Genomic DNA, 15374 nt, shown 5'->3' with positions numbered 1-15374 from the left:
GTTTTTAGAGAACTGGGATTATAAATACGTAGAGGGAGAGCCAGAAATTTTCTCTGAAGTATTTTAAAAGTAAGTGCTCTACCACGTGATCCCTGGCTCTTGGCCAGTCCTATGAATGGGCCTTAGATGATGCCCCTGAAATTCCATGCAAAATGTCTTTATTTGTTTAAATGTGTATTTTTTGTGGGAGTGGGGGGGAATGACCTTTTATCAGATTCTCACAAGGTTCAAGATCCAAAAAAGTTTAGATCTAGCGGATTAGGTGTGCATTTCTCTGAAATAGGCCAGGGAAAAGGCTGTGGCCCCTGCTTGGGTCTGCTGCAGCATTCTAGCCTTGGCCAGGTGAGGGGAACTGTTGGGCTGATGCTGTGTGGCTGGAGCAGAACCGACAGTGCTGTCCATAGAGGAGAGCAGGCAATGAAGATTACGGCTAAAGATCTTAGAGATCCTTAAAATGCCGATTTCTACTCTCTTGCTGAAAATTACTGACTTTTAGACATTTTCCCACTTGCCACTCTGTAATCCAGAATGTTAGGAACAAGTTCTTATGCTTGAGTTTATTTTTCACTGGTGTTTGCATGTGTGGGAGACAAGTTTATGTTCTTGCGGCAGGAAACTGTGGGATCTGCAGGATGGAGAAGTTAAAAAAAAAAAAAAAAAAAGCCGGGCACAGTGGCACACACCTGAAATCCCAGCACTTTGGGAGGCCAACACGGGTGGATCACCTGAGGTCAGGAGTTTGAGACCAGCTTGGCCAACATGGCGAAACCCTGTCTCTACTAAAAATACAAAAATCAGCCAGGCGAGGTGGCGGGCACCTGTAATCCCAGCTACTCAGGAGGCTGAGGCAGGAGAATAGCTTGAACCCAGAAGGTGGAGGTTGTAGCTTACATTGAGCTGAGATAGTGCCACTGCATGCCAGCCTGGGTGACAGAGTGAGACTCCATCTTTAAAAAAAAGAAAGAATAGCTAGGACTGAGGCCAGGGGTATGTGAGGGTGAGTGAGTATTTCCATGAGACCAGCAGTTTTTTGAGTCCCAGGAGAGCTAACAGATGGGCAGCTCCAGAGAGGAGGGGATAGAAAGGAAAGAGGAAAGCAGGAGAGGGTAAATGGACACAATTAAAAAGGGAAGAGAAGAGAGACTACTAGAATAGGTCTGAGGACTCGTGTTCTTTAACAACTTTACACTGCTTGAAGATCAGAGGATAAAAGTTTTCACACTGCAAATTAAACTTGCTGTAAGTGGAGAATCTTTATTTGGCCACTAATAGTTTAGAAAATAGGAGTTTCTGAATTATCTATACTAATTTTTGCATTTGTTATGAATTTGTGTAGTACCTAGAAAGAGTCTCCCATTTCCTTCTCCTGTTCATTCTTTGGGGGAAACTTTTCTCATGTAGGACTCTATTTTAAAGCTCATTTTTTATTATAATTTCAGGTAATACTTTGAATTACATGCTTTACCTCTGAAAATCTTAAACATTTTAGAAGTCTGGGATTATACCAATATCTGGTATTATACAAATCTCTCACCTGTATATTGTAGAAATCATACACCAGAACTAATTTCACATCTTGTATTCGGAAAGGTTGAACAAATTGATTTAGTATTTTCAGTTTTTGTCAAGTACATTGATGTAATGGATATGTAGCCATCATTTTTTCAGTTGCCATATTGAACAATTATTTTGGAACAGTAAAACATAATTTAATGAAAATATTTTATGGATTTTTTCAGAGATCATTTTCCCAATTTAGAAGCAACCAGATAAACTCAGTTGACAAGTAATTGTCATATTTTTGTAATTTCCCAAGTGGAAGGAATACTCCAACAATAGTCAATTCAGGGAATCCATGATACTGAATGTTTTTCAAGAAATCACAGTTCTTTATTTTCATCACTAATATGAAAGTATATGGAGATATCTAGGTTATGGGTGTTTGTAGACTTGGGAAAAATAAGAAAAATTGTTGGTATAGTTGAAAACTTAGCTGTTGTTGAGATACAGTCTATCAAAACGTGAGGGGTTTGTCTTTGCTCATTGAACGTGCCATTTTGTTACTCAGTCTGGTGTTAAATCTGACACTGCAGGTAATGTGAGGATGGCTAGGTAGGTTTGCACATTTGGCAGTGCCCTTTATCTTACGATTTTTCTGCCTGTCTCTGCCTTTTCAGTCTCTGCTTTGACATGGATGTGCATGCAACACATCATACCCGCTTTGGGCTCTGAAAGCCTCTTTGTAAAAAAAAAGAAAAGAAAAGAAAAAAAAGTCTTCACATTAACTGCTATCTGTAATGTTTGTCTGGATATTACAAAGAGTTTTCCTTGTAAATGTACATGTGTTCTTTTCTACATACTGTGTTCCTAGACCACTTCTTCACTTTGAAGTGTAACTGTTTCACTGCGTGGCTGACCTAACACTGTACCACCCCGGTGTGTATTCTGCCTCTGCCAGTTCCTGCTTTGGATTTGGTATTGACCAGAAAAGCCAGTTTTATGCAGAACGCATTGAATGTTTTGTGTTTTGTTTTCTTGTAAGGTACAGTGGTCCCACCTGGCATCTCTCAAGAACAATGTTTCCCCTGTCTCGCGATCCCATTCCTTCAGTGACCCTTCTCCTCCCAAATTTGCACACCACCATCTTCGTTCTCAGGACCCATGTCCACCTTCCCGCAGTGAGGTGCTCAGTCAGAGCTCTGACTCTAAGTCAGAGACGCCTGACCCTACCCAAAAGGCTTGGTCTAGATCAGACAGTGACGAGGTGCCTCCAAGGGTAAGGAGCAGAAAGACAGATGTGTGCTGCTTTTTTCTTTTTTGTTATTTTTTTTAAGATTATTTATTTTAATTATGGGTATGCAACTTTACCAAATTTAAAGGGGCATTGAAATTTCAAAGGGACTTTTTAATGGTGAGGATAAAGTTCCATAGTTAGACAATTTTGTTCAGCCAGTGGCCAGTTAGCGTTTTACTGTTGTTAACGCTAAATAAGGCAGCAAAATGATGTAAGAGTAAGTCTACAAAGAATTGGCTTCTTAAACAAATTCATAATCTATTTTAGCAGTTTTTCTGTATGTTTATGCAGAAGCTATGTAGTTTTGCAATATTAATGTCAAAATTTTTAGAAAAGGTCTTATAAGAAAAATTTTATTTTCTTTTTAAATGTAGGGGATTTTGTTTTGTTTTTGTGTTTACATAATGGTGAAATTAAACAAAAGAGCCAATGTCAATTTATTTTTCCTCATTTGGAATTTGCTTCCTCTGAATATTTTCTTGCTTCCTGCCAGTCTTTGCTTCCTGCCAAGCCATTTATAGACCATTGTTTGGTTTCTTTGAGCTTATTTCCTGATTCTCACATTATCTCAGCAAATGCTTTGTATGTCCCTGCTACCAAGCTTCAGTCCAAACATCATTTAAATGTTACAGGAGCATAGAAAGGCTGTTTGTACTGGCTTCTTGGATGCCTGTGACTAAATTTTCTCTCTGATTGTATGTATCAGTGTAGGACCAGGGAAGGAGTGGGGATGGGGAGTGGAGGTGATAGGAAGGACTGCTTTTAAATATTAGGACTGCTTTAAAAATATATTTTGGTTGGGAAATATTTTTTTTTCCTTCTCATGTTTTCAATAATTTAATTGCTATATTTTCTACTTAAAGGTTCCTGTGAGAACAACATCTCGTTCCCCTGTTCTGTCCCGTCGAGATTCTCCACTGCAGGGCAGTGGGCAGCAGAATAGCCAGGCAGGACAGAGAAACTCCACCAGGTAAAAGACAAGTGAGCGCTGAGAACAGGCCTCCTGTGCGGTCTACCACAGCCTTACATTGTCTGTTTCATAAAAATGCTCTTAAACACAGAAGTTCTGGGGCAAGGAGATTGTTAGTTATAAAAGGAAAAGCTGCCATAAAATCCATCAGTGTGGATGGCATCAAGTTGATGTGTAGTAAAAAGTGGGTTTGAATCCGGATGTGCATTAATATAGTAACTCTAAAATTGAAACTACTTTTCTCTGTATGAGTAAATGGAGGGAGCACCAGGGAAGGGGGAGAGGTTCTAAGAGAACTGTGATCAGAGGGAGCTTTTCATCTAAGGGACGTTGTAAGGCCTGTGGCATAAAACAGAAATCACAAACAGGTTACTGAAGAAGTCACTGGTTGACTGACGGTCTGCAGTAAGCAAGTGAATTAACCAAATAATATCCTTTTTAGGTTCTAGAGCTGCTCTATCCAGTACAATTAGCTACAGAAGTTTCCTTAAATTTAAATTAAAGTTTAAATTTAGTTAAAATGAAATACAGTGGGAACTTCATTCTGCAGTGCACTGGGTATATTCATGAGCTCTATAGCCACATGTAGCTAGTGGCTGTGATATTGTCCAGCTCAAATATAGAACATTTTCATCATAACAGAAAGCTTCATTGACCAGCACTATCATAGGGAAGAAAAGGTGATTATATTGAATGTTTTATATCTTGATCATCACTGAACCTCTAAAGTTAGCCTTCTGCACATGGAACCTTGGTCTGACTTGAAGTGTCAGATGGATGATGGCCCAAAAGCTGCACAGAATCCTCAGCACTGCTAGTGGCAGGGGGACTGTGGTGTTCTTCTGTGACCAAGTCTGTGTCATTAATCCTTACCTAGCACATGTGTGCTTTGGGTTCATCCATGGCAGGAAATCTATCCCAGTCCATGCTTTCTGTACCATTTCCAACAGCCCATACAAAGGACTGTTCTTTGTAAGTGTCAGTTTTTGAGAACAGCAACAGGCAGGTAAGAGCAGCAGCCTAGAAACAGAATATAGTTATGTGTATAATTATACAAATATATGGAGTGTTTTCCTAATGTTAAGAACTGGCATGTAGCTGTGACAGAAATGGTGCTACTTCTATACTGAACAGTAGCATTACATCTCACACCTGATGATTTTAGATCTAATGGTAGGATATCATTTAGCATACAAACTAAAAATATATGAGATAAAAATCCATGAATAATGTCATTTTATCTTTTGGTGAATTTAATGTTGAATGCTGTTTATAGACTGTTTTTCTCCTCCCTACATTTTAAAGACATTGGATGGACACACGATGGTACTGCATCTAGAGATGATGCATTAGCTATTCTCACTTCCTCTTTTCTCACAGCAGTATTGAGCCCAGGCTTCTGTGGGAGAGAGTGGAGAAGCTGGTGCCCAGACCTGGCAGTGGCAGCTCCTCAGGGTCCAGCAACTCAGGATCCCAGCCCGGGTCTCACCCTGGGTCTCAGAGTGGCTCCGGGGAACGCTTCAGAGTGAGATGTAGGCTGCCTTTCCTTTGCCTTTTCCCTGCTAATGTTTTGGGCTGTGATCCATATATTGGAAGTTCGTCTTAATCTGTGGTTTGCGTGTAGCCACACATCACAAAACAATGTTTTAGCGTAGGTTGCTAGTGACAATAATAGTCATCCTGATTTTAATCATAAAGGAGCTAAATTTTGAGAGCTTTATATATACCTAGCACTGTGAGTGCTTTACAATTTAGTGGGATTAACTAACTTTTCCAAGGTAATGGGCTAATATGTGAGCTAGGATTTGAACCCATTTCTTACGGTCTGGGCTGCAGAGCCTATACTGTCATCAGTATTGGTTATTTTAATGTACTTGTAATAGATTAGTGAATATTCCCTCTATTGTATTACTGACATACTGTGACAAGGTATACATTGTGAACACGTGTCAAAGTGAGTGTGATGATGGAGGGTTTCAGTAAAAGAGTTAGGAAGGCTGCTGGAGCCCTCCTTGGGCTCTTTCTGCTCTGTAGTTCATACCTGCATGTGGAGAGCCTGCCATGAATGGGCAGACAGGAATGGGCGGGGTGGGCAGGGCAGCTTCGTAATACACATCCATATGTTGATATGTGTCCGTCCATCTTGTCCCTTTTGAACCCAATAGCGTCATCCAAGTCTGAAGGCTCTCCATCTCAGCGTCTGGAAAATGCAGTGAAAAAACCTGAAGATAAAAAAGAAGTTTTCAGACCCCTCAAGCCTGCTGTAAGGATTGTGCAAAATCAGTTTTACTTATTTCAGACTTGAATGCGATCTTTCTATTAAAAATATGTGGTTGAGAGGCCTGCAGTCTCTTCTGCGAGGGCCCCTCACAGATTTGAGGAATTATAAGGAATGACCTAAACCCCAGACATATTTGTTCCCTTCCATTGGTGTCATCTGCTTTCCCTGCATAAAGTCTCAAGTGGGTGAAACTTTATGTTCTGTTGTTCCAGCCATACACTTGGTGTACAGTCAGCCTTACAAAATAATGTAGAACAAAGTATAGTTTTTATTTAGTGAAACTTCCTTCTAAGGAAACTGATGTTTTTAAAAAAATACAAAAGAAAAGGTTTTTTATCTCTTTCTTGGCATTAACCTTTATTTATTCTGGTTCGGCATTTACAATACTGGCTTTTAGAGTAAGTTTTTAAAAATCACCTTCTTAAACTCACTGGTTGCCTACCTTCTGCTTTTTGGTACCTGGGGTGACTGCTCCTCACCCTTCTCTTTTAATCCCTCTGATGTTACCTGACCACGTAATTGTGCACACTTGGCGGAATTTTAAGCCTGTCAGAGTTTTCATTTCCTGCTTGAACTGATTTCTGTACTTCTTCCTCTCCCCTTCTTTCTCCCGTGCTTCCTTGTACTGTGCATTCCTCATCAACGATGGCTTCTCGGACTACACGAAACTGCGCTGTACTGAAGGGCGAAGTGGTAAGCGCCATCTCTGAAAAGTTCTGCCTCAGAGCAGCACTCCGACCGCCTGTCAGCTCAGCTTGTATTCAAGCTGCGGTCCTGCTCCTTCCTCAACTTGACTTCTTGTTCTGTTCTGGAATATAAAAACCTTAAACTTTACTCCAGCTTTCTTAACATAACATTTGCTGTATTTATTGTTATTAAATGTAGCTTTTTTGACTAGCTGTTTAAAAAGCTGCAGCTATAACCACGAAATAATAATAGCAAGACTCAGAGTCCAATCACTGTAATTTCAGAGGCTCAAGCTCAAAGAAAAGAAATATTCTCAACTGTGGGGGAAAAAAAAAGAAAGAAAACCAAGTTGGAACTGCTAGAAATAAAAGACAAAAAGAGTTACATAGACTGCCTTTTAAAAAAGTGGTTACTTTTAAATAAAATTCCCCAAAAAAGATGAATTTGGAGTTTTATATGAAAATGTGGAGTATAAATAGTAATCACTCTTGAAAATTATTATTTGGTGGATTGATTGAATCTTAAGAATATCTCAGTGTGGAAGAGTAAAGGGAAACGAAGCCTTTTGAACAAATTCCACTACTGGTTTCTTTTCTTTCGGATATTCCCGTTCATAGGTGGTGTTACAGGGAGATGTGGTAAGGCTTGAAGGAGGGCGATAGGGACGCCCACAGCCTCCTGTCCCCCGCACTCAGGGTTGCCACTGTCTCTTCATGTGTCTCGGACTTGTCCATGAAAGTGGCAGGTCGTGAACAGTCAGTGAAGTGAGATGTAAATGGCATCCTGGTGCTCACTTCACTCCTCTTTCATTGTAATGTAGGTTTGAAGTTTTTTGTTTTTTTTGTTTTTCAGTGTGAGGTAAAATTCTAGATCAGTAAATGTATATACACAGATCCTTGAGCTTTGGTGAAAAGACACATGCCTGTATGACAAAGTCTTCTTTAAAGGGGGCAGTCCAGAAAGCAAGCCTCTAGTTAAATAGGCCTGATTTAAAGAGTTGTGGGAGGAAAGTTATGTTTCTACAACTTGTATTAATAAAATATTAAACTTAAAATGTTGATTATAGTAAAATATTAATGTTTATTAAGATTTCATAAATATCCTACACATAGTAACTATAAACATTTATTAAATATTAAACCTTAGAGCGTTGAAGTTTTTAATAATAAAAGTTGAAGTAAAATAAAAATGTGTCCCTCAAAACCTTTTATATCAGGCCTGTTTAACTAGAGCGTTGCTAAGTCTAAAGAAGACTTCGTCATGTAGGGAGATGTCCTTACAACAAAGCCCAGGGTCTGTGTATATACATTTGTTGATCTAGAATTTTACCTCATATTAAAAAACAGCAACAAGACTGTGAGCTTATCATGAGCAGATCATTGTGTGTGTTTATTGTCATGGGATTTGAACTGTATATGACATCTTTGACCTTTTTTGCTGTCTTCTGTTTTTTTCTCTCTCTCTCTTGACTTTCTTTGGTTTTTTCTATTAAAAGCCGTAGGAGCTCACTTTCTTATGAAACTGGGTAACTACTCTACAAAAGTCTTACAAAACTGACATTGTGGCAGTTTATGGTTAAAGAACTTCTCATCTTCTCCTGTCCCTGCACCCCCGTTGCCTTACTTCACTCTCTCTTTTCTGACCTTTGCTTTAGGATCTGACCGCACTGGCCAAAGAGCTTCGAGCGGTGGAAGATGTACGGCCCCCTCACAAAGTGACGGACTACTCCTCATCCAGTGAGGAGTCGGGGACGACGGATGAGGAGGACGACGATGTGGAGCAGGAAGGGGCCGACGAGTCCACCTCGGGACCAGAGGACACCAGAGCAGCGTCAGTCCCTGGCCTCTTTTAGAGAGGATGAGAGTATTCTCTCAGAGCCTGCTTTCCGCTGGGACCCAGTTGTTCCTAGACTATTGCGTGACCCCATGAGCACTTACTCTGTGGTTCTCATGGATTCAGCAGCAGGCCGCCTTGTGTTTCCCCTTCTCTTCGCTGGTGTGTGCGTGTGTCAGTGCTTTCCCCCAGCACCCCAGCGTGTCCTTTATTTTTTCCTTTTGATTGGAGGATATATGATCCAGGGGAAATTTCAGTTTGATATAACTACTTGAATTAGCTGTAATTACTCATTCTAAGTTTTTGCTCAGAAACAAATGGCACTGGAAGGAAGTTCTTTGTTAAAGGGAGAAAGCTAAGCAGTTGCTTTTCTGGAGGAGGCTTTATACCGGTAGCCTCCTCTCCTGTGTTGATTTTGAGAAGGCAGAAAGCCTAAACAGGATCTCCTTGACTCCAGAGATTAAGGCCTTTCACTTCTGGATTTTGCCTCCGTAGGTCATCTCTGAATTTGAGCAATGGTGAAACGGAATCTGTGAAAACCATGATTGTCCACGATGATGTAGAAAGTGAGCCGGCCATGACCCCATCCAAGGAGGGCACTCTAATCGTCCGCCAGGTACCCGTGTCTTCTCTGTCGTCAGAGGCTGAGCTTCTCCTGTGGTCATTAACCCACTTGCTCATTCACTCACTCATGCTGTTTCTCCATCATCATCTGTTTCCATGTTAACAAGTCCCAGAGGGTCAAGTGTCAAGTGTCGGGGGCTAGGGAGGCAGGTGTGTACTGCATGCCCGGAAGGTAGCGAGTAGTCTCCACCCCACATCGCTGCTCCTCTGCATGTCTGCGGCAGCCCTCATTCAAGCACCGCGCTGAGTCTCACAGTCTATGTCTGAGTGGGAGAGAAGCCACAGGGAGGCCTTAAACAGGCTCGCAGAGTGAGGAAGCAGGTCTGGAGTCTGGCAGAGTAACTACCTTGGCTCTGCAGAGCACGCTTGGCTCTGAGTGTCTGCAGTGCCACAGCGGGAGCGGGTGAGGCAGGCAGGACGAGCCTCATCACAGGCCCAGAGACTCGGAGAGCAGAAGAGTTCGGGAGGTTTCTCTTCTATGTTCCAAAATGTTAGTTTTCTTACTTGTTGAATAATTAAATATGTGCCATCCAGATATGCTCAGTTTGGATCACTAAGCTTTTTAACTGTCTGTTCGTTTCTTAGCTTAGACTTAATTAAAGTGATGCGCTTCTCATGTAAATAGAACAGGGCACCTAGTTAGTATTTTGGACTTTGCCCTAATTGTGTCTCATGCTATGGCAATGCATTCGGATGGAAAGTAGGAAGAACATGGAAAAGACCAGGATTCAGAGAATCCACAGGTACTTTCTGGAGCTTTACAAAGAAAGATTTAAAAAGAAAAAAAAAAGGATACTGGTTTTGGTAACAGAAGCTAGTGCAACAGATAAACCAGATTAAACGCTCACTGCTCGAGTCGCGCAGCCACCAGATGAGGTACTTTGAATTCTGTTGGCTCAAGTTAGGCATTTGATGAGGAAGTGTGAGCAGTTCAGGCTAATTTCTTTGGTTTTTCCTTGGTAATTTAGCAGAATTTATAAGTCACACAGCACCTTAAACAAAGCAGTTATCAATAGGGCCATAGGCAATTTTAGCTGCGCTTGAGCGAGACAAGTGTGCCTGTTTTTTCTACAGAGTACAGTTGACCAAAAGCGTGCCAGCCATCATGAGAGCAATGGCTTTGCCGGTCGCATTCACCTCTTGCCAGATCTCTTACAGCAAAGCCATTCCTCCTCCACTTCCTCCACCTCCTCCTCCCCATCCTCCAGCCAGCCGACACCCACCATGTCCCCACAGACACCCCAGGACAAGCTCACTGCTAATGAGGTATGTCTCGCACCACAGCTGGCTGCTTTCCTGGGGTTAGACCAGCACTGCCTAGGAGTTAGTTTGCAAAGGAGACCTTTCCAACACCCTCACCCCTTCCCTTCCCACCCTGCTTTCTCTGTCACCTACCCTTCTCCCCAACCCCAAGTAACATGTTTCAGATCTGCATATAAACCCCTTAACCCTAGATCAGCTCCCCAAAACTTGCCAGTTCGCTGTTTACTGTTCTCTAGATAAGTATAGTTGCATGGCTTTCTTTATCTAGTTTTTTTTTTTTTTAAGTCTAAATAAAATGCTGTGTCCTCAGATCCATATTATGTATTTGACATGAAATTCTTATAGTCATTTGTGGAATCTGCCTTTTTCATTCTTTTTATCCAATAAATAAAATATAGGAAGATTCGGTTCAGCAGACTTGGACTTATCTGGACAAACTTTCAAACAAGCTGGTGTTTTTTTTTTTTTTTTCTTGTTTTGGGGGTGGTTGTTGGTTGATTACTCTTACTTGTTTTCACCAACCCTGTTAAGGATTTCGTCCTTTGAAATTTATAATCACTCAGTGGTTTGGAAGCCAAATTATTTTTGGGAAACCTAGAAAAAATTAGGATGTTAAGCAAGAAGGGCAAAGGTTTGAGCTTGTTTTTAATTTAAAATTTTGTGTGGGAAATCTGTGTGCTCCTTTGAAGGCTTGGTTGTGGTGCTCATTCTGGGTGTTAGCTCAGTCTGGGTGATTCTTTGCTCTTTGAACAGGGTAGTAGTGACGTAGCTCACTTGAGCACCCGTATTGAATTAAACAAGTGATTTGATTCCACAGAAGATTTGGTTTCAGTGCCTTTATCTACCAGTTGAGGGAGGTTAGAAAGAATCAGAAAAATCCTTCCTTCTGAGGAGCAGGGGCAAGTCAGCTGCTTCCTAGACAGGCTTGGCATCGACTGGACTGGCCACTGAGTCATGGCACAGGGAGGGAAGCTGCCAGGGGACAGATGTTCAGGTGGGAAGCTTTGGAGAGGGCATGGGCTCTAGGACATGGTGACTCTCGGTGTCCATGGAGGGTTCAGTGGTACAGGACAAAAGCACTTGATCAGACATGTTCCTTTTTTCTCCTGAGATCTATTTCCCACCTACACTCACATTCCTCCTTATATTTATATTTTAAACTTTGCTCCATTTCGCTCTAATGTGCAGTATTTTACTATAACCCTTAACTCACTAAACCGGCAAATTTATTTTTCTGTTTGTTTTGTTTTTAATTGTCATTACATTTCCACTTAACAATTTGTTTCACTTTCTTTGTGTTTTTTTGTCTTAAGTTACATTATTAACCAAAACACTAGTGCTCCTAAAAGATCAAAAGGACGTGCCTTCTTTTGTCATTTACACTTTCACTAATGAGTCCCCATTTGGTATGGGTTTAATGGTGATGCACCTAAAACAACAGTAGCCAAAGCTTCTGTAGCTTTCTGGCAAGAGGCTCAATTTAAAATAACTAGAATTATTAATAATTGCCAATATTCCAGCATAGATTATTTGGACTCTTTTGGGTAGGAGAATAAATTCAGAAATTGGTGAATTGAGGTAGACATTTCAGACCTCCTTTAGGAGTTTCATTATAAGTATTTACTTAATTTGTTTTAAAGCTAGGCACACGAAGCATAGATTTCATTGGTAGCTTGCAGCACCGCTTTGTAGATGAGCAATGTCTCTGGTAGAGATATGGCTCCTGCAGTGGTTCCAGGTAAAGCAGCCTGCCCTGAGGGTTGCTATGCCATGTGGAAGCTCCCTGCAGAGCATTTTTTGGGGTAATGATGCAAGAGAAATAGAGCAAAGTATTGGGAGATAGTTAGTGCAACATAGAAGTGAATTGAAATGTATATTTTTAATGTTCATTTTTAAAATGCCAGTTGTATTAATAACATTGAAATTTACATTGCAGACTCAGTCCGCTAGTAGCACACTCCAGAAACACAAATCTTCCTCCTCCTTTACACCTTTTATAGACCCCAGATTACTACAGATTTCTCCATCTAGTGGCACAACAGTGACTTCTGTGGGTAAGTACAGTAACAACAAGAAAGCAGCTGACAAATGGGACTTTATCTTTGAGTTGCTCTTTTGGGTGGCTTAGGTGTAGCTGGTTGTTCACAGGCACAGACCTCAGGTACAGAAACTTCCCATCCCGGTTGGATTGCCTTATTTGCAATGCTTTGCAGAGTCCATTTCCTTTTTCCATATATATTGCTTACAGATTTCTTCTCTCTGACCAAGTGTTGGTTATACCACATGAATATTTACTTGAAGTGTACTGGGGGAGGGAGGCAGGCATGGTGTGTGTCTGTACAGAAAATAATTTCAAATGTATTGTGTTTCAGTGGGATTTTCCTGTGATGGCATGAGACCGGAAGCCATAAGGCAAGATCCTACCCGGAAAGGCTCAGTGGTCAATGTGAATCCTACCAACACTAGGCCACAGAGTGATACCCCAGAGATTCGTAAATACAAGAAGAGGTTTAACTCTGAAATTCTGTGTGCTGCCTTATGGGGTAGGTGTCTAGCCACTACTCTAACACTTTCATTTTTATTCTGAGCAGTGGCTGGTCTTTTAGAGAAGTACTGCTTTGAATAGTTTGTGGATAGACAGGATGGAAGACTTCTGTGATGCCCATCTCCTGTCATATGCAGACTGGTGTGGCACACGTATATGCTTGACTCATTTTAACTGTCAAATATTGGAATGATTAATCTCCGTTTTACTTTTATTGAATACATTTTTAGTAGTAGTTTTGTTACATGGATATATTGTATAGTGGTGAAGTCTGGGTTTTTAGTGTAACTATCAACCCAAATAGTGCACATTATACTCAGTAGTGTACATTGTACCCCTGAACCCTGAGGTTGACAGTTTTCACTATAAAATTCAATCATATCTAGCAGTGGAAATGTTGGAGAAGTATATTTATAAAAACTTATTGCAACAGGCAACCCAGTATTTTTCATTTTTCGTGCTTGTAATTTCCAAGGACTTTACAGTGACTGTATTCTTTTGACTATGAGCATTCAGTACTTTATAAAATTATACAGCTGTACAATTATACAACTTGGAAATATATCATGGAGAAGTAGATGATAGAGTGTAAGTGCCACAATACCTTCAGCTTTTGTGTTTTGAAAAGTGTCTTCAGCTTATCTTGTTACTCCCTCATTCCTTCTCAATGTAAAATCTTGAGGTTGATGTGTATATGTTTTTTTTAGAAATGCAAATAGTATTTCTTCACAAGGCTCATATTTTGTGTAGTTATTATCAGATTCTTGACATAGGAGTTTAAAAAAATCTACTTGATACTGAAGATTGACCAGGAAAGTAACAAAATATTGTGTAAAATAGAACCTTTGAAATGGTGCCAGTTCTATCAATAAATATCTGTCTTTTCTGCCAATAATTTCTAAGCTGTTTTAGATCAACTTGCCTAGATATATGCAGGGAAAACACTAAGCATAATATTCAAATAAGTTCCACCTTGACACGGATATAGTCAGGGCAGAATGGCCAACCTCAAAAATAAAATTGTATGAAAATGAATCGCATATTACATATTTAAATATTTTTCTTTAAGTTGTACAGCATTTTTTTTTTTTTTTTAATCTCTAAGCATTAAATCAGTATCCCCACAAGCATTGCTTGGGTAGATACTCTCCTCCACATGTTGGGATAATCCCAACTCGGTCAACTCTATAAGGACCAGGCACGAGCTGAGAGACAGCTCTAGGAGGGTTGTTCTCTCAGTGCTGTCACAATTATTTATTCCAAATTATCTGGAAATAGGGTGTGGGCATACGTGTATGTGCCATGATATTCTTCCCCCTCACTCCCTCTACACAAATACTTTATTCCTTGTCTTGATGAGTTTATGACTGAGGAAATCAGCACGTACATATATGTATCCAATTCCCTAGGAATGTAAGGTCGTCTGTGCTACATGTTACAAAGGTGATTCTGACAGTGAAGGTTCTAGATCAAGGAACAAGAGCATTTGGAGAAATACATGAATGATCAAGAGGGAGAAGTGCTTTGGTCAAGCGGTAATCAGTCTTAGATGCCAGCCCAAGGCCTTTGGGACAATTTCTACATGGAATGTGCAGTTTTTGAAGGTAGTCATAACTTGAGTATTTTAGCAAGATTAGGATTGATTGGCTGTACATCATGAGAAAGTGGAGAGAAGCTCCTTTAACAACCTTAATTAAGGTCTCTATCCATCACGTACAAGGTTGCCAAAGCCTGAACAATTGTGAGAGCAGAGGAAAGGGAAAGTAGGCACAGAGATGAGGTGTTCTCTGGCTCTAGTGGCCAGTTTTAGCTAGTTTTGCAGAGCAGCTTGGGAGCTGTTGATAGAAATGGCAAAAGTCATGAGGCTAGTTTCAGTAGAGATCTGCAGTGGGTGGAAAGCAGGAGGCAAAGTAGCAGAGTGGAATTAGGAGTCACTAGTTTTGAGGCACGCTCACACACAGGTGTGTGTGTGTCACCAGATGGACAGCAGTGGAAATGTCTCCACTGAAGAAGCAGAGGGCAGGTGTGGAAACAAGGAAGGAGATGTCACATCACAGCAGAAGAGTGTGGAGACTGTGACAGTACAAGGTTAGAGAAATAGGGTGAGTCACATGGGGAGATAACAATATTTTGATAGTCCTAAGAAATGGAGGGACAGGAGAACTGAGTGCAGTTGTTTCTTGATGATGGTGGAAAGTAATCTTTAAGAAAAGCTTAAACGTGAGTGATGGAAGCCAAATCATAAGCTGTTAAGGATTTGAGGGCTGTATGTGGCCCATTCCAGAGATTTGCCAATGAAAGATAAGGAAGCACAAAGAGATCATGGTATCAGGTGAAGATTTGTTCAAATGTGTGATGTGGCTAATTAGACATAGAA

General features: G+C 40.7%; 1 protein-coding gene across 37 annotated transcripts in view; it reads left to right on the top strand.

The window, feature by feature from the left end:
* Window positions 1-15374, top strand: part of MAP4K4 (mitogen-activated protein kinase kinase kinase kinase 4) — a 191606-nt gene that overhangs the window by 158806 nt on the left and 17426 nt on the right. For 6 of the 37 annotated variants that reach the window (XM_033175646.1, XM_033175641.1, XM_033175647.1 and 3 more), the window contains 10 exons: window positions 2543-2776; window positions 3658-3764; window positions 5145-5296; window positions 5930-6027; window positions 6730-6738; window positions 8387-8562; window positions 9061-9181; window positions 10264-10455; window positions 12389-12506; window positions 12825-12995. In XM_033175646.1, coding sequence (XP_033031537.1) covers window positions 2543-2776; window positions 3658-3764; window positions 5145-5296; window positions 5930-6027; window positions 6730-6738; window positions 8387-8562; window positions 9061-9181; window positions 10264-10455; window positions 12389-12506; window positions 12825-12995 — 1378 coding nt within the window. The remainder of the gene's footprint in view (window positions 1-2542; window positions 2777-3657; window positions 3765-5144; window positions 5297-5929; window positions 6028-6729; window positions 6739-8386; window positions 8563-9060; window positions 9182-10263; window positions 10456-12388; window positions 12507-12824; window positions 12996-15374) is intronic. The other 31 variants (XM_033175654.1, XM_033175659.1, XM_033175663.1 and 28 more) reach the window with 13 other exon arrangements.

The sequence above is a fragment of the Trachypithecus francoisi genome, unplaced genomic scaffold (assembly GCF_009764315.1).
Source record: "Trachypithecus francoisi isolate TF-2019V2 unplaced genomic scaffold, Tfra_2.0 Lachesis_group17, whole genome shotgun sequence".
In the NCBI taxonomy this organism is placed as follows: domain Eukaryota; kingdom Metazoa; phylum Chordata; class Mammalia; order Primates; family Cercopithecidae; genus Trachypithecus; species Trachypithecus francoisi.
Note: the sequence above shows the minus strand (reverse complement) of the source record. Positions and strands in the feature narration are given on the sequence as shown.